Source organism: Euphorbia lathyris, chromosome 5 (genome assembly GCF_963576675.1).
Source record: "Euphorbia lathyris chromosome 5, ddEupLath1.1, whole genome shotgun sequence".
Classification (NCBI taxonomy): Eukaryota; Viridiplantae; Streptophyta; class Magnoliopsida; order Malpighiales; family Euphorbiaceae; genus Euphorbia; species Euphorbia lathyris.
In genome coordinates this window covers 278305-297139 of record NC_088914.1, presented here as the reverse complement: position 1 = coordinate 297139, position 18835 = coordinate 278305, and the positions used below count along the sequence as shown (strand labels likewise).

The window sequence follows — 18835 nt, the reverse complement described above, 5'->3', positions numbered from 1 at the left end:
ATAAATGCAAAATGAATTTTATTCATTTTAGGGGTTAAAACAAATAAAAGCTCAGGTAGAGGTGTCAAATAGCTAAAAAGGTTGACCCAACCCATTTAATAAATGGATTGATCCAACCCAGCCCATTTAATAAATGGCCTTTTTAAATATGGATTAACATGACCCAACCCATTTATTAAATGGGTTACATATGTTCACCCATTTAACCCAATTAACTAAATCTCAAAAAAATTCAAAGACACGTAAAAGCATAAAAATGGAAATAATGTGAAAATGTAAAAATCGTAAATAAAAAAGGAAAAAACATGAAATGAGTTAAACTGGTTAACCCATTTAACCAAATTAACTAAAATATAATATAATATCTGATTTTTCATCTTTTACGTGATATAGTTTCTTAATATAATTAAAATTAAATTTAACCAATTTAAATTCAATTAAGTACAAAAAGAACTAGCATCTTCATTGGACTTCACTTCATTAAACTAGCGTCTGCAAATGAAGGCAAAAAATGGAAGGAAGAAGAGTCTAAAATCATACAATTGTTACCATCATCATAATCTCAGGCGGTAAGTTAAACTATGAGAGAAACAAAAAAAAAACATCATAGAAATTAGACAAACAATTTGCGATGCTAGACAATAATTCGTTTTGAGAGTTCTCTATATTAATTTTACTTTGTGATAAGGTGCAAAAATACCCATATTATTTATACTCAGAAGCAATTTTATCCTTAACGTCTAAAATGGTGCAATTTTACCCCTAATGTTGACAAGAAAGAGCAATTTTACCATGATTTTAACAAATGGGGTAAATTTGAGATGTTACACTTCACTTAAGTAACATGTTACAAACATATAATTAGACATGAAAGAAATAAAAAAAATACTGTATTTTGTAAGAGCGGGACAAAAAAAATTAAATATTTCACCAAATCAAAAAAAAATTAGTCTCCAATTCTATTGTTAAATCACAAAAAAATGTTAAATCTTTTTATAGATCTAACGGATTGGCAACTGGTGCAAAATAAAAAGCAAAATATCCGTGTTTTATAATGATGTTTGAAATTGACCCGGCCTGTCAATATTATGAGTAAAATTGCTCTTGGTTGTCAACGTTATAGGTAAAATTACACAATTTTAGACGTTAGGGGTAAAATTGCTCTTGACGATAAACGTTAGGAGTATTTTTATATCTTATCTCTTTTAATTTAGGTTAGATTCAAAGAAGTAAATAAGAAATTAATGGGTTAATGGGTTGATCCTAATAAAAATCTATCTAACCTTTCTATTATATGGATTAAATGGCTAAACCCATTTATGACCAATCAACCCTAACATTGGGTTAAAAGGGTCAATAAATGGGTTATAACCATTTTGACACCTATAAGCTCAGGTTAGTTAAATTATGGGTAATTAAGTTAAAACTGTAACTATAAACTAGTAAATACAGTAAGAATAAGCTAAACATAACACTATAAACTAGTGAATAAAGGAAGATAAAGCTAAAGTTAAGAATGAGAAATAGGGGTTTTCTTATTAAACAGTAAGAATTAGTGGTTTTAGGTTTAAAAAAGAGTGGTTTTCTTAATTGAAATTTGGAAAGTAAATTAATGGATATCCTTCCAAATTTCATCAAATAACTGTTTACCTATTTTGTTTTCACATTAGTCAAATTTGAAAGGATTAATATATCTATTGGTACCTGTAGTTAGCCCAAAACTTCAATTATCAGATGTACATCTGCTGGAACCTGTACATTGGTCAAATTTTAAAGGACTGTTGCATTTGTTGGACAAGAAATTCTATTGAGAAATAGGGGTTATTAAGAAATAAGGGTTATTGAATGCAATTTGACAAGAATAAGGTGTCATTTGAAACTTTTCAGGGGTAGTTGAAATTTTTGGATAAGTATAGGGGCATAAGATGTATTAGGCCAATATATTTCTATAAATTGATCCATATCCCAACTCTCACCTTCACTGCCATATTTGTTAAAGTTGAGAAAACTGGAAGGAAAACCCTCTCTCTCTCTCTCTCTCTCTCTCTCATATGCTACCAGTCATTTCTTCTAACAACAACATGGAGGATAATTATCAAGTCAATGTTGAAGATGATTTATCTGAACTTTGGGAGGAGATGGAAGATGCATTAGAGTCTTGCAAGGTATTTTTACAGTGAATTCTGAAATTCTACAATTCAATTTTGCTGTGGATTCTGAAATTCCATATTCGTTAATCATTTTTGCCTAACAGCTATATTACATGGACACTCTTCTATATACAGCAGCGTTTCTCAGATTAGTGTCTGTGTATGTTTTATTTTTGAAGGCTATTTTATAAAGGTTATGTTTTAAAGCGTTCCAAGGTATTTTTATTTGCCTTGCTGTTTAAAATGGCCTTTTTGCCTTGAAAATGGTCATACTTATCTTACAACTTGCTATGTTACATGGACGCTCCGTTATAGCAGCCATTTGAGTTTCCTGTCTGTATCCGTGCCTTTTTCCTGTCTGTGTTCGTTTTACTTTGAAGGCTATATTACTAAGATTATGTTTTGGAAATAATATTTTCAGTATCTATTTTTGCTTCTGTTTCCGTATCAATGTTAAGTCTTTGGCTTGTTTTTCTTTTGCTAGGACTGTTCTGCAGATCCTGCTGCTGCCACCGGTGGATGCGTGCAAGAACATTGGAAGGAATGTGATCATTCTCTTATACTGAAGGATGATCTCGGCTATGTTTGTCGCATTTGCGGGCTTATTCAGAAAACCATTGATACTATAATTGAGGTTAAATTCTCTAAGGTACAATTGTGAGCTCTTCAAGTTCTCCATTAAGCTTGATCAATAGATTTTTAATAATTTGAATTATGTCTATTATTAGCTACATTTTCACTAAATTTCCAGGGGAAAAGGAGTAATAGAACGCGTGAGCCTAGATACCTGAGCCACCGAGACTTCATTTTGAAGTTTCTGATTACATCCCGTGATTTAACATTAGCAGAACTTTCTGCTCGTCCAAGGCATATGAAACCCGCTAGTAGAAAGATTCTATTTGAATGGAAAGATGTTTGATTTAATGACATTTCTGTAGTTTCGGCCAAGTTTTGGAGTTTGAGTTTCTCCCTTTTCAAACCCTATTTTGTATGGAAGACCCGCGAGCAAAACCCACAGCTTTGGTATGATGCCTTTTTAGCAAAATTTATCATCTAGGAATTTAATTTTGCAATATAATGTTTTGTGTGATTTTTTAGGATTTTCCTTTTGTTTTGTTTCCTATTCAGTTTCTATTTTAGGGTTTTCAATTTTTCTCTATTTGAAAGCTTATTTTCATTGTAAGAAGCAGTTTCTGAATTAATGAAATATTGATGTCCTATTTGCCAAATTTCTTGGATTGTTGGAAGGTTACTAATAATTGGGTATTTGTACGCAAATCAACTATTAGCAATGGATTTTTGATCTTATTATGCTGCATTTGATCTACTATTAGCAACGGATTTTTGATCTTATTTGCTTAATCTTTTTTAAGTGGTACTAATTTCGCCCCAAATTTTATTGCTCTATACTGTAACTGCACCAATTTATTAATATTGAGGTTAAAATGATGTTATTTTATAGGCTTAATGCTTCTCCAGCCCCATTAACTTGTCCAAATTGGTCATTTTACCCCTCCAACTCATCGAATGTCTTATTTACCCCCTTAACTCCATAAAAATGGTATTTCTCATCCCCTTAACTTGTCCAAATTTGTCATTTTACCCATTCTCAACTCATCGAATATCTTATTTACCCCCTTAACTCCATAAAAGTGGTATTTCTCACCACTTATGATCCCATTTACCTAACTCCATAAAAATAATATTTCTTATCCCTTTATAGTAGTCAGAAAAGTTGAAAAGAGAAAGAACGAATAAAAAATACAAATAACAAGCAAATTAATATAAACAAGTTAAATACATTATATGTAGGGATAATGTATCAAAATAGGCCTATGATTTTTGGGGAAGTATCAATTTAGGTTCTACTTACAAAATAGCATAAATATAGGTTTAACGTTTAAAAAAAGTTATCAATTTAGGCTTCGTTAACAGATTGTAATGGGTGAAAAATACTACTTTTATAGAGTTAAGGGGGTAAATAGAATATTATATGAGTTGGGGGGATAAATGGACAAGTTGAGGGGTAAGAAATACCACTTTTATGGAGTTAAAGGGGTAAATAGAACATTCGATGAGTTGAGGGGGTAAAATAACCAATTTGGACAAGTTAAGGGGGTTGGGAAAGCATTAGGCCTATTTTATATATTGAGATTAAATTGACGCTTACCTAAAAATCTTATATTCAATGTTGAAATGTGCCCATGTTTTTTTTATAAAGTGTGAATTTATTTCTAAAATACTAAATGATAAATATCCATAACATTTTTGAAAAATATCAATTTTACATTTATCTACTAGATAATTTAAATGTGTCGATTTGTCTGTAATGTCGGATTTGACTTTGTTAATCACAGTAAATATTTTACGTACTATTTGTAATAGCTAGTAACACAATAAACTATTTAAATATAACTAATATTTGGAAATCTAATGTGACAATTAAATAACGGAAAAAAATAGTATTTTCAAATAATTACGAATTCAAGTCTTTTAAGTTAGAGATTTTGTGTTCGATTTTTTTGTGTATGCAAAAAACTTTAATTGGGAAATGAGCTATCTAAAGTGTGTTTGATAAGTTTTGAACCGACAAATTAGAGAAACTTATTACTTAATTACAAATTAAAAATCATTCACACAGTCAATCCAAACTTATCACTTTATTACAAATGAAAATTAGTCACATAATCAATCCAAACTTAACTAATATCAGTAAATTACTCTTTATCTTTTCTTTTTTGACGTAAAATATATTTTCTTTGTGGATTTAACCACTAATATTTTATTTCAATACATGTTAAGCCTCTGTTTATCAAATTAATTATATGTAAACGTCTAATTCATTTTTTTTGAAAGAAAACGTCTAATTCAATTAAAATAGCATTACACAGTTCATCTACATTTGAAATTGTGTTTTTACAGTCGGAATAAGATTATTTACAGTTTTTCTATTCACACATCACCCATATAAAAAAAAAGTTTACGAGTTGTTAAAAAATACAAATTTCAAAACACAAATTAGATAATAAGGAAAGATTAGATCGGCCGACATGCAATTAGAACCCTAGAGCTATTTCATTTTAGTTGTAATACACATTTGTTTATGTTTACACAATTGTTTATGTTGTTGTTCTGGAATTTATAAAATTGGTTCAATGTTTATTCATGCTAATGCTGAATGCAATACAAGTTATTTGACAGATTAATGAATTTATGCACAGTGACCTGTCTCCGATTCCGTTTCTGTATCAGTTTCCGTTTCCATGCTACATAGACTGCGACTGATCCCTGTGTCTTGGATTCGACATTCAAATAAGATAACCATATTGTTTAGGTAAAATTTTATCTTTACATGTAACCATAAACTCAAACGCACAAATTTGTGTTTGAACGGCCCCTCAGACGAATGAATGATCAAAACAAAACATCTAAGAAGCTACAACTTTTCATCTAAAAACGACTGAATAGATTGAATAACCTGAAACAATTGAACAAGTTGTAATCCACTTGCCTTATCAATTTAGTCGGGCATTTCGAGGGTTGATAATCGAATTGTAATATGGACATCTGCCTTCCACTTCCCTTATCAATTTAGTCGCCTTATACCTATCCATTTTGGCATGTGCATTTTCAAAAATTATCAAGTACTATCTACTGTCAGTTAAATTAAACCAAATTCAAATTTATGTATAGATTTTTGTTGAAATAATAAACTTATAATTAATAGAGTCTTTAATGTGGTTCAGTGTGTTATCCAATAGTCATTTCTGTATCTGTATTTATAGAGTGTCCAAGAGTCATTTATGTATCTGTGTCTGTATCTGTATTTATAGAGAGTTAATGTGGTTTACTAAGAGTCATGTTTGTAATCTATAAATACCTATCAATACAAAGTAGTAAGGCAAGAGAATCAGAAGAGAATTTCTTCCAGCAATTATACTCTTCCTCTGTACCTCTGAAAGTTTATTTATTTGATCCAACAAATTGGTATCAGAGCCAGCAAAAATTCTCTACAATGTTGAATGGAATGATCCCATACAAATATCCACACTTATCAAAGGAAAATTATGATAATTGGTGCATTAGAATGAAGGCTTTGTTGGGTTCCCAAGATGTATGGGAAATGATAGAAACTGGATATGAGCAGCCAGAGAATGAGGAGGAATTGACGAATGCTCAAAAAGCGAAAAGGAAGAAAGACCAACAAGCACTCTCTCTAATCCACATGTGTCTTGATGAGAATATGTTCGTGAAAATTTCGACTGCAACAACAGCCAAGGAGGCATGGGAGATTCTCGAAAATTCCTTTAAGGGGAAAGATAAAGTAGTCAAGGTGCGTTTTCAAACCTTGAGAAGTGAGTATGAGAAACTCAAGATGAAAGAGTCAGAGAAAATTGATGAGTTCTTTAATAGAACTTTGGTAATTGTCAATCAGTTGAAGAGATATGGAGAAAAAATGGAGGATGTTCTTGTGATAGAAAAAATCCTTCGTTCTTTGACTCAGAAATTTGATTACGTGGTGACTGCCATTGAAGAATCAAAAGATCTGGAGACTATGTTTGTAGATCAACTCTTGGGTTCGCTACAAGCCCATGAGGAGAGATTAAAAAATAGAGAAGAACCTGTAGCTCAGGTGTTGCAGGCGAAACTAGATTTGAATGATAAAGAAGAAAAGAAGCAATTTGAAGGTGGATATGGAAGAGGAAGAGGAAGATCAAGAGGTAGAGGCCATGGCCGTGGCTGGAATCGTGGATATAATGGAAGAGGTAGAGGTGGCAGAAATTTTCACAATAATGAAGCCACAAATAATCAGCAATGGAATGCAAGAGGACGTGGTAGAGGCAACAATTTCCAAGGCCGTGGAAATAATTGGCATGGTCGTGATAATTCTCGTGTGCAATGTTACAATTGTCAAGAATTTGGGCATTATGCTGCTGAGTGTAAATTTGAACCTTTTAAAGACGAACAGGCCAATTTTGCCGAGGCAGACGATGAAGAATCAACTTTGTTACTGACATGTAGCCAAGATGAAGCAAGGAGCAAGGAGTCTTGGTATCTAGACTCGGGAGCAAGCAATCATATGACGGGAAATAAAGAACTTTTTTATAAGCTTGATGAATCTAAGAAAGGAAGTATTTCTTTCGGTGACAAAACAAAAGTTCCAGTTGTGGGAAGTGGTGACATTCTTATCAAACTGAAGAATGGAGATCATCAATTTATTTCTCATGTTTATTATGTTCCAGCTTTGAAATCCAATATTTTGAGTATTGGACAACTTTTGGAGAAAGGTTATGAGGTGGAGATGAACAGGAATGGGCTGGTTATGAAAGATGGAAAGAAAAAAATGATTGCAAAAGTTCCTATGTCTGCAAACAAGATGTTTAAATTAAAAATCAACAGTGATCGTCCTATGTGTTTGAAAGCCTCATCAGATTCTGCATGGCTGTGTCATCTCGGAATGGGTCACTTGAATTTTGGTGGACTGGAGCAAATGTGCAAGCAACAAATGCTGTATGGATTACCTTCCATAAATCATCCCAATCAGATTTGTGAAGGGTGTATGTACGGGAAGCAATTCAGAAGGAGTTTTCCAAAGGAGTCTTTGTCAAGCACATCAAATCCACTTGAATTGGTTCATGCAGATATTTGTGGTTCCATTAATCCAAGTTCACATGGAGGAAGCCGATATTTCTTATTATTTATTGCTGATTATACTCGGAAAACATGGGTTTATTTTTTGAAGGCAAAATCTGAAGCATTTGAAGTGTTTAAAAAATTTAAAGCACTAGTTGAGAATGAAAGCGGCTTGAAGATCCGATCATTGCGAACTGATCGAGGAGGAGAATTCACATCTGAGTAATTCAATCAGTTCTGTGATTATAATGGTGTTCGTCGATTGCTTACTGTTCCAAGATCTCCTCAACAAAATGGTGTCGTGGAACGGAAAAATAGAACCATTCTTAACATGACCCGAAGCATGATGAAGTGCAAAGGTATGCAAAAAGAATTTTGGACAGAAGCAGTAACATGTGCAGTCTATTTAAATAATAGAAGTCCTTCAAAGAAGTTTTTGCAAAGACTCCTAATGAAGCATGGTGTGGAAAGAAACCAAATATTTCTCATGTAAAAGTATTTGGTTGTCTTGGTTATGTTCATGTTGCTGACGAATTGAGAAGCAAATTGAATGATAAAAGTGAGAAGATGGTGTTTATTGGCTATGGAAAAAATTTCAAAGGTTATAAATTTTATAATCCTCGGAATGGAAAAGTTGTGATAAGCAGAGATGCAGAATTTCAAGAAGAAAGCTCTTGGAATTGGAAGATTCCAGAAGATGAAAATTATGATTTTCTTCCTGTATATGATGATGATTTTGCAGGTCAAAATGAAGATGTAATTATCACACCACCGAATTCACCTTCCACATCTCAGACAAACGTGACAGACTCATCCCCAGAAAGTTCATCAGAAAGGCAACCTCGAATGAGAAGGTTGAGTGAGATTTATGCAGAAACTGAAGAAGTAGATAACGCTACTTTATTCTGTTTGTTTGCTGATACAGAACCTATGCAATTTGAAGATGCTGTTCAGGAAAAGAAATGGAGACAAGCCATGGATGAAGAAATAAATTCCATAAAGAAGAATGACACTTGGGAATTGACAACATTGCCAAAGGGAAAAAAAGCTGTAGCAGTGAAGTGGATTTTCAAAATAAAGAAAAATGCCAAAGGAAAAGTGGAGAAGTATAAAGCTCGCCTTGTTGCAAAAGGTTTTTCTCAAGAGGCCGGAATTGATTATGAAGAAGTTTTTGCTCCGGTGGCTCGAATTGAGACAATTCGATTAGTTATTTCTTTGGCAGCTCAACAAGGATGGAAAATTCACCAAATGTATGTCAAATCAGCATTCTTAAATGGAACTCTTGAAGAAGAAGTTTATGTCATCAACCATTGGGTTATACTGTCAAAGGGCAAGAAGATAAGGTGTTGAAGTTAAAAAAGGCTTTGTATGGCCTTAAGCAAGCTCCAAGGGCTTGGTATTCTTGCATCGATGATTATTTTCAGAAGAATGGCTTCACAAGATGTCCATATGAGCATGCTTTGTATATCAAGGAGAATGAGGATGGAAAAATAATGTATGTATGCTTGTATGTTGATGATTTAATTTTCACAGGATCTGATCAAAAGATGATTGAAGAATTTAAGAAGTTGATGACAAATAATTATGAGATGACGGATTTGGGGCTGATGTCATATTATTTGGGCATTGAAGTTAAGCAAAGTGATGAAGGTGTCTTTTTGTCTCAGAAGTCATATGCAGAAGCTATTTTAAAAGAATTCAAGATGGATAAATGCAATTCAGCTTCTACGCCAGTGGATTGTCGAAATAAGTTGTCAAAGCATGATGATGAAGAAAAGGTGAATCCAACTTTGTTTAGAAGGTTGGTTGGAAGGTTGAGATTTTTGACATGTACAAGGCCAGATATCTTATATGGAGTTGGACTCATTAGTCGTTACATGGAGGTTCCAACTTTAACTCATATGGAGGCAGCAAAACGAATACTTCGATACATCAAAGGTACACTGGATTATGGCTTATTTTACTCTTCCCAGAACAATTTCAGATTGTATGGATTCAGTGATAGTGATTGGGGAGGAGATGTTGATGATAGAAAAAGCACAACTGGTTTTGTGTTTTTTATGGGAACTACTGTTTTTGCTTGGAGTTCTAAGAAACAAGCAATTGTTACACTTTCAACATGTGAAGCAGAGTATGTTGCAGCAGCTTCTTGTGTTTGTCCTGCAATATGGTTGAGACGGATGTTAAAAAGTTTGAAGTTTGCTCTAGATGGAGCAACTGATGTTTATGTTGATAATAAGTCAGCTATTGCGTTGGCTAAAAATCCGATCTTTCATGATAGAAGCAAACACATTGACACCAAGTATCACTTTATTAGAGAATGCATTGGAAGGAAAGAAATTCAACTCAAGCATGTACCATCCAAAGATCAAGTAGTTGATATTTTTACTAAAGCTTTGAAGTTGGAAGATTTCAGCAGATTGAGAGCTATTCTTGGTGTAACAAAGGGATAAAGAAATTATAAGTTTAAGGGGGTGTGTTGAAATAATAAACTTATAATTAATAGAGTCTTTAATGTGGTTCAGTGTGTTATCCAATAGTCATTTCTGTATCTGTATTTATAGAGTGTCCAAGAGTCATTTCTGTATCTGTGTCTGTATCTGTATTTATAGAGAGTTAATGTGGTTTACTAAGAGTCATGTTTGTAATCTATAAATACCTATCAATACAAAGTAGTAAGGCAAGAGAATCAGAAGAGAATTTCTTCCAGCAATTATACTCTTCCTCTGTACCTCTGAAAGTTTATTTATTTGATCCGACAATTTTTACCTGACAGTCCATGAAAATACAATCATAAGTAAATGATTTTGAACAATTTGTTTCTTTCCTCTTGGCGTTCATAGTACTGAGTACTTGATGTATAGCATCTTCTCCATATGAACATATGTCAAGAATGCCACAAGCACAAGTGTTCTCCCTTTCAAAGGTATTTCGGTATCTGTTATTATCTCTTCCTGCCGGAAACAACTCACTTGAGCTTTCATGGTACAGGACTCGATAATCTCCCCATATTTTTCAAGATCAGAATTCATGGCTTCTTGTTGAGGAGATGATCCGGTTGATGAGGAATTAAATAATATACCTTTGAGTTCAGGAAGCAAAGACAGAACTTGAATAAAGCTAGAACCATGAAAAGGCTTTTGTATCACATGATTACTTTCTTCATATCCTCTATTCCACTTAGGTTTCCACAAACCCTGATCTTCTAACCACAAAGTTACAAGTGAATTTCTGAGTCTCGTTCCTAAATCTAGAAATGGTTCTATAAAAATCATAGCAGGAACTAGCAATGATTATCAACGGACTTTTGTTACTAAGATCCCTTTCAAGATTTATAATTGTGACCATAATGTTCAAATTCTTTATGTATTTCTTCAACACTTTCCTCCTTTCGTCACCACGAATGCAAATTATCATATGAGATCCTTCAGGTTTAGGTGACATGAATCGGAAGTGCTGAAATCCAGGGGACATAGTTGTGAAAGGCGTTCGCCTGGGTCGCCTGAGGCGAGAGGCGACCCAGGCGATCCTTCCAGCGCCTCTGGTGCTGGAAGGCGGGTGATATACAAGAGGCGACCGCCTCTCCAACTCAGGCGAGGGGCGGCCGGAGGCGAGAGGTGGTCGCCTCATGTAGTTAAGGCGGTAGGTCCTCTATTATCTCTGTTCGGTGGAAAAAAAATAGAAAAGGAATGTTGTTTTAGGTCAGATATGTAAGTTAAAGATAGAAAAAAAATGAAAGGAACTTCTCCTCGACAGAAACTCTCACTCACCACAACCACCGCCAATCTTCTTCAACCGGCCAACCATAGCACCGATCTACTTCTTTGCACTCTAAGGTATTGTACTTTTTTACTTTTCTCTACTCTTCTTTCTACTCTTCTCCTTTGTTTTTTGTTTTTATTTTCTTCATCCTACTGATGCTACTGTTATGCTGCCCAAATTTCTACACTTCTACTTTCTTCTTTATTTTTCTGTTATTATGACTGGCGCTACTGTTATGCTGCCCAATTTTGGGATTTTTATGAAAGTTATGTTGATTATGCTACTGTTAGTGATGAAACTATTTATCAAAGTAATGTAGATGATTTATGGAGGTTATAAGTTTATGCATGTTTATGAAAGTGTGTGAAATAGTATGAAAGTTTGTGAAATAGTGGCTTACTAGTGTCTAATTTTCCAAATTTTGCAGGCTTTTGGACATGAGTATTAGTAATACTAATTCTAATACATCGAAAGCGACAACAAGAACCAATCCTTGTTGGATGTATGTGCAAGAGGTCAAGGCAGGGGAGGAACAATTTTCTTCAATCTCAGCAACTTCTTGTTCACATGTGGATACAGAGATATTGAACCTGAAGCAAGTACCTCTTTCTCCATATTGTACTCACGTTTTATCATCACCATAGTAAAATTCCAACTATGTAAAATGCAGTATGCAAATCAAAGGTCCACTGCACAACATGGCTTCACAAGTACAAAAAAAGACTGTTGTTTTTTTTGCCTTTAGGGTCGGATTTTAAACCATTGCCTGGCATCAGTATCTTACTATTGGCAACGGTTTTTAACTAAGACCGCCAATAGCATCGGTTTTTAAAAATCGATGCCAAATGGGCAACGGTTTAGAAAAAAAAACTAATGCTCTGAACTCATGCCTAAGATCTTTGGCATCGGTTTTTTTATTAGAAACCGTTACCAAATACCAAAAGCTTGTCAGAACTACATTATTATTTATTTTTTTTGGATTGAAGGGAGCTAAATTGTTATTATTATTAATGCCCACAAATTCCATACAGAATCTATGTTCTGCTTCTAAAAGCTAATAATATACAAACAGCTTAATTAAAGTAGTTCAACTATGCACTCTATTGAACCAGAAAATATTCAATAAGGAGGCAAAACAAAACAAATTCATTACTAGTTGAAAAGGAAGTGGCACTTGAGATCAAACCTCACATTTACATACAATAAAATTTGGTGTCATCTCGTGCACATCTTAAGTATACAACAACTAGCCGATGCCAACTGAAACCATTCAAGTCAAGTTTTGTATCGAAGTAAGGCAATCTATATCCTTGTGAAATTTTCTTATTCTGTTGATTACCTGAATCTACCCTCAGAAAAGATGCTAGTACTTGTCTTTCCACTTTCTCCGTGGACACCGACTCTCATGGATTGATCACTGCAACTTCTGTCCGGAGAAAATATTCTCCTTTCTGCATTGCTTCCCACAAACATTTTGTCTTTAAGATGTTCGCTCCACTTGAATTCGGTTTGATGTAGCATGTTCAGCACTTCTTGTTCCTTTTGAGATCCTTCACAGGAGGTTAGACAACTATCCATTGAACAATCCGTGGGCAGAGCTGCTTGTAGTTCTTTAAGCTCAGAAAATGCAGAATTAAGGCATTGAGTTGATACTTTGGACACTAAGTAAGAGAATTGAACTTTGGCGGCTTCAAGTCCCATAGTACCTAAACTCTGCCTTCGCAGAGTTTCTTGTGCTTTCTCTAGAACTGCTTGTAGATATTTTCCTTGAGCCTTCTCAGGTACAGCTGTAAATGTCGCTGTACCTGAGGAAATATGAATAGCAAGTTCATTAATGGTTAATGAGGGTTTTAGCAGCACCAGAAAATGTTTTTACAATCTTATGTTCCTTACATGCTGCCAGAAGCATATCATCGTGAACACGGATTGTACCAGACATGATTAAACCAAGACCAAATCCAGGAAATATGTATGTATTGTTTGCCTGAAGGACAAGGAAAATTAAATCAAATTCATTTTCCAATGGATAAATTATTTGAACATGACAAATCATCCAAAATGTTGACAACTCTTACCTGACCAGGCACATAAACTTTGCCCTCTAGCAAAAATGGGCTTCCACTAGCAAAAATGGCACGGCCCTAAAATTTATGAAGATAAAGAATTGTTATAAGAGAGCCTTCTAGAAGCAAAGTTATTCAATTCTTACAAAGTTAGATCCTGACAAACCCCCACCACATACAAAATGGACGAAGGCTATCCAAAATGGACGAAGGCGTCCCCACCCACATTTATAGATGCTGAAAGCAAATACACATCACAATTTTAATCTAGAATAGCTTAAGAATAAATGAAATTCTAAACACATCAGATGATCAAAATAGAGTACAGTAATTATTTAATTGTGTAGTTTTACTTTAAGCAAACCTCATGATAATACTAAGAAGGAACGATTAAGGTGTGCAGAGGAGGAAAATGAGAAATTTGGGCAACACATCCAAGATGCAAAATTATTTAAAGAGAAACAATCCACAAGATATAAATATTCATGGGAATGGAGACCACCAAAAGAGCAGGGCTCAACTCATGATTTCACAAAGTTAACATGTGTATGAAAAAAATTCAACTGACAATATACAGGTGAAATGAAAGATATATGTATAAAAATGTGAAAGATGAAAAGACTTTGGCATTTTATTCAGAATCGCAGCCATATAGCACTTGTGTAGTTTTACACTTCAAGCACCTTATGCACTGCATTATGTAAACAGACCAAAACATACCAAATGAACTGGATTCATGACACTCCACTCTCTCAGAAGTACAGGGGCACATGATGTATTAAGCCAATGATTTTCTTTTAAGTAGGGTCGTAAAGAAAACAAATAGCATTTGACAAAGGAATTTTATCATACAACTTAACAACACAACGAACCATTCAATAAAAACAAAACCAGTTCAACGTTTTTCCGTTAAATGCTTCAGGTTTAAAGAAGAAATTACTAATTTAAACCTCAACTTACTTGCAATTTCTTATCATCTTCATTTGCTTATCATCTTCGGTGTCAGAAAGGGTAGTTTTCGCCGACGACATTCTGCAATCCAGGGGAGGAACGATTGCATATCCTTTTTTGTTCATCTGAGTGCATAAAAAAGTATAAAAGAACTAACAAACATTAGCCAATATATATAGTTCTCTTTTCTTTTGTTTTATTAATTTATTAATGGATATATCTTCCATTAGCTAATTTAATTTGCTCTATTGCTAATAGAATATACTGGGGTGGTCTGGGGATTTGGACAGAAAGATTAATTTGACATAAAGATTGAAAAATAAAATGCTAAAATAATGGCATACATGATATCTCGTGTAATGAAAATAAATAAGTGCTTAACAGGAAAAGGAACATTTAAGAATTATGTTAAGATTAATATGCTAGTATAACCAATTGACTCATTGATTGGCTAATTGATTAATTGAATTAACAGATGGATTTCTAACTGATAGATCAATTTGATCGTTTCGATTATTTAGCTTAACCAATCAACTGAGGTCGGTTGATATCTGTCAGACATTAAAGTGGACCTTTAACAATCAGCTTGAGCTTTTAGTTCAAACCATTCCATGACAATATCTAAATATACCGTCAATAAGGATTTCCTATACATATTCATAGCCGTTTCCAAACTGATTAAACACTAACTAAATAAAAAATATATGTAAATAAATTCCTAATTAAGAGTGAAAAAAGATAGTAGAATAATAGATTTTAGGTTAATTAATTAGTACATTAAAAACAATAATAATAATAATAATAATAATAATAATAATAATAATAAAAGTTATTATTAGCCAAGTACCTTGTGTCATTATTTGGTCGCTGAAAATTGGTGTAACCACTTAATACACCGGATTGTCCATGGTGGAAGTGCGGTGCAGAATTTCTAGTTGAAGCTTCATGTCAAGGATAATGAGAGGAGCTAAAGCTGGAGGTGCTTGAAGTGGAGAAATTTTCTCTATGTCCTTGTTGGAACGTGCTCAATGGTTTTTGAGGGAATAGGATGTTAATTTCCTTCATTAAGGAGGAATTATAGCCTGTTACAAATGATGACCGAAGCATCCTTTCTGCCGTTGCATATGATGACCATAAACCTCTTTCTGCAACCTTCTTAAGAAATAATCTGTATTTCTGAAAAAACGAAACAAAATAAAAATCTAATTAATTTTATTCTTTTTCCATTATTCAAGGACAATATAAAGATAAATTTACCTACCTGTAAATGGCTAGCAACATTTTCTTTAGTGAGCCGTTGGACATTCATAAACTTGAAATCTCTTTTCGGGAACAGCCTCTGCACAAATCAAATAATTCACCTAATTAAAAGGGTCGGATCCAAGGGGAGACGGGCGAGGGGGTTTGAGCACCCACTAATCGCCGGCAAACCCCGTAAAAACAATTATGGAATGGAAATACAAAACAAATAAAAGTTATTAACCACATCATTGTAAACCGGATAAGCTACACCACATCATTTAGTCATTAACCACATAAAAAAATACAATTATGGAATGGAAATACAAAACAAATAAAAGTTCTGATGCAGCTAACTTCATAGTAGGGAGGGAATCTATTCAAAGAACAACCGGAAATTTGGGCAACAGATGCAAGATGCAAAATTATTATCCACAACATGAAAAATATTCATGGGAAGCAGGGCTCAACTCGTGATGTCACAAAATCAGACATACATATGAAAAAATTTCAACTCGTGATATAGAGGTGAAATGAAAAGATTTTGGCATTTTATTCAGAATCGCAGCCATATAGCACTTATGTAGCTTTGAACTTCAAGAACTTTAAGCACTGAATGAAAAGTTAATCGTTTTTTCGTTAAATGTTTCAGATTTAAAGAAGAAATTACTAATTTAAACCTCAACTTACCTGGAGTTGCTTATCATCTTCAGTGTCAGAAAGGATAGTTTTCGCCGCCGACGACATTCTGCAATCAGTGCTAGTGCTAGAATATCCTTTTTTGTTCATTTGAGTGCCGGGAAGATCTGCTGATGCAATCACACCTTGACATGAATTTTCCTTTTCTTATAATACAAATGCAAGAAAAGACTTAATGCAACTTATACTTGAGAAAGTTCAATTAAGAAGGACTTAATGCAGAAAAGCTTTCACCAAATCATTTAAAGCAATTGGTAGACTATACATAATTATTCATGGTTGCTGCCTATGGTTAATCAAATAGCATAGAAAATTAGCAATATGCCAGTATAACTAAACTGATGAAACCTTATTGATGGAAGAAATTAGAATTAGCATAACAATCAATTAAATGGAAGTAGTTAGAATTCAACATCGGGTCCATCTTAACTCAAAATCATCTTAATTTGATGGAAGAAATTAGAATTCAACTAAATACAAGGAAAGACTTAATGCAACTTATACTTGAGAATGTTCAATTGAGAAGGACTTAATGCAAAAAAGCTTTCACCAAATCATTTAAAGCAATTGGTAGACTATACCTGATTATTCTATTGAATGGAAGAAATTAGAATTCAACATGGTAACTCAAAAGCATCTTAATTTTATTGAAGAAATTAGAATTCAATTAAATGGAAGAAACTCAAAAGCATTCAATTAGAATCAACAATCAGAAAGCACTGCAGAATTAAAATTACCTGTGTGAATTGCGAACAACAATATGAAGAAAGGAGGACGAAGAAGAAGAAGCGCAGAACTGAACTGAATGGCAGCCGCAGGGTGAGGGTTTCGTTCTGTCAAGATCGCTCTCTCAACATTGGGTAAAATTAGGGCTTCAAAGTAATTAACAATCTGTAATTTAAAGGGAGACAAAATAGTTGTAACTAAACCGATGAGATCGACAAATATTAAATTTAAGCAGGGCAATTTAGATTATTTTAATTTTGTAATATATAATATTATATATAATATATATTATATATAATATATAATATTATATATAATATATATTATATATAATATATAATATTATATATAATTCACAATAAAAAAAATTGCCCACTTCTCTTGGTTGTAGTGTCGGCAATTAGTACGGACCACTTAAACCAAGTTTATGAGGCTAAATGGTCACTTAAGGCCTGATTAATGGCCGAACAAGACATTTTAACTAAATTTTGGGGTTAAGGAGTCAATTTATATAAAGTTGAGAGGCTAATAAAATAACTCCAAAGTTTATAGAGTCAATGATTTTGGGGTTAAGAGAGGCTTCCGGTCCGATTATACTACTTAGGAGTCTATTGACCCTATTGGAACCGGGGGAACTCAGTGAACCAATTCCACCTAGGTTTCTATTAAGGAATTTAATAAAATTTAAATTGATTTTGTTAATTTTCCAATTTAGACTATAAATCAGAAGAAAATTTACAACGACGTATAAACTAAAACAAAGAAATTCAACCTACATTTAAAAATTAAATAAAAATTCACAATATATAAATAAATTAATTTTAAGTTTAAGTTTACCACTTATGTAATAACATCAAGCCTACATCTTATTCAGTATGATATATAATTTTTGTGGATGATTCCAACTCAATTTATTGCAAGCATAAATGTTAATGTATCATTGTTTTAACATGTGAATTGACATATATATTATCACCTAAATAATTGCTTAATTGTTTTATTTTAGAAGAATAGTAATATGCTAATCATTTTACACATGTTAAACCGAGTTTGAAATACACATACAATTGGTTTATCCAATAGAAGATTATAATGTGTTAAAGAAAATAATTGCTCAAAAGTTTAGGATATCTATTAAAAAAGAGCTTAATGTATTAAAAAATGATTAATCAAGAGCTTAATGTATTTAGTTAAATTAATTTTTTTAAGCTATCAAAGTCTCACATATATTAATTTTAAAAAAAAAAGGCTCACATATATTAATACTGGTTACGGCCTCCTCCAACTCGCTTTAAACTAAATGTGGATGCCTCTATTATCACGGGATCAGGTCTGCTGGGTTTAGGGGCGGTGCTACATGACTGCAACGGCAAGTTTTGTGGAGATTTTTTCAAACTTATGCGGGGTGATTTCTTGCCTCGTGTATGGGAAGCTATGATCATTCGGGAAGTTCTAAGTTGGCTCAACAGAAAGGGTGTGGATTGTTGTCTTGTTGAAACTGATGCAAAGGTGGTGCTTTTAGATCTTAATCAACCTGCCTTCATATCTTATTACGACCTTGTTCTTGATGATTGTAATAGCTGATTCATTCATTTAATGATGTTAGTATCA

At 33.4% G+C, this 18835-nt stretch overlaps 1 protein-coding gene across 4 annotated transcripts; it reads right to left on the bottom strand.

The window, feature by feature from the left end:
* Positions 1-12624: 12624 nt before the first annotated feature.
* On the bottom strand, positions 12625-17344 carry LOC136230636 (myb-related protein 2-like). Of its 4 annotated transcripts, XM_066019764.1 has the most exons (9): positions 17236-17344; positions 16490-16605; positions 15822-15899; positions 15408-15736; positions 14570-14685; positions 13782-13846; positions 13622-13687; positions 13440-13530; positions 12625-13351 (listed from the first exon to the last, which is right to left on the bottom strand). In XM_066019764.1, the coding sequence occupies exons 8-9, from the start codon at positions 13483-13485 to the stop codon at positions 12882-12884; spliced, it is 516 nt and encodes a 171-aa protein (XP_065875836.1). In that variant the 5' UTR covers positions 13486-13530; positions 13622-13687; positions 13782-13846; positions 14570-14685; positions 15408-15736; positions 15822-15899; positions 16490-16605; positions 17236-17344; the 3' UTR covers positions 12625-12881. The 4 variants fall into 4 exon arrangements, with proteins under 4 accessions (XP_065875836.1, XP_065875837.1, XP_065875838.1 ...); XM_066019765.1 differs by lacking the exon at positions 13782-13846; XM_066019766.1 differs by lacking the exons at positions 15822-15899; positions 16490-16605; positions 17236-17344 and having other exon boundaries at positions 15408-15737.
* Positions 17345-18835: the final 1491 nt, after the last annotated feature.

Coding starts and splice junctions, on each gene's coding strand:
- LOC136230636 (XM_066019764.1), bottom strand. CDS start 13,485: ATGTCTGGTACAATCCGTGTTCACGATGATATGCTTCTGGCAGCAT. Junction 13,352..13,439: donor TGATATGCTTCTGGCAGCAT/GTAAGGAACATA, acceptor ATATTTCCTCAG/GTACAGCGACATTTACAGCT.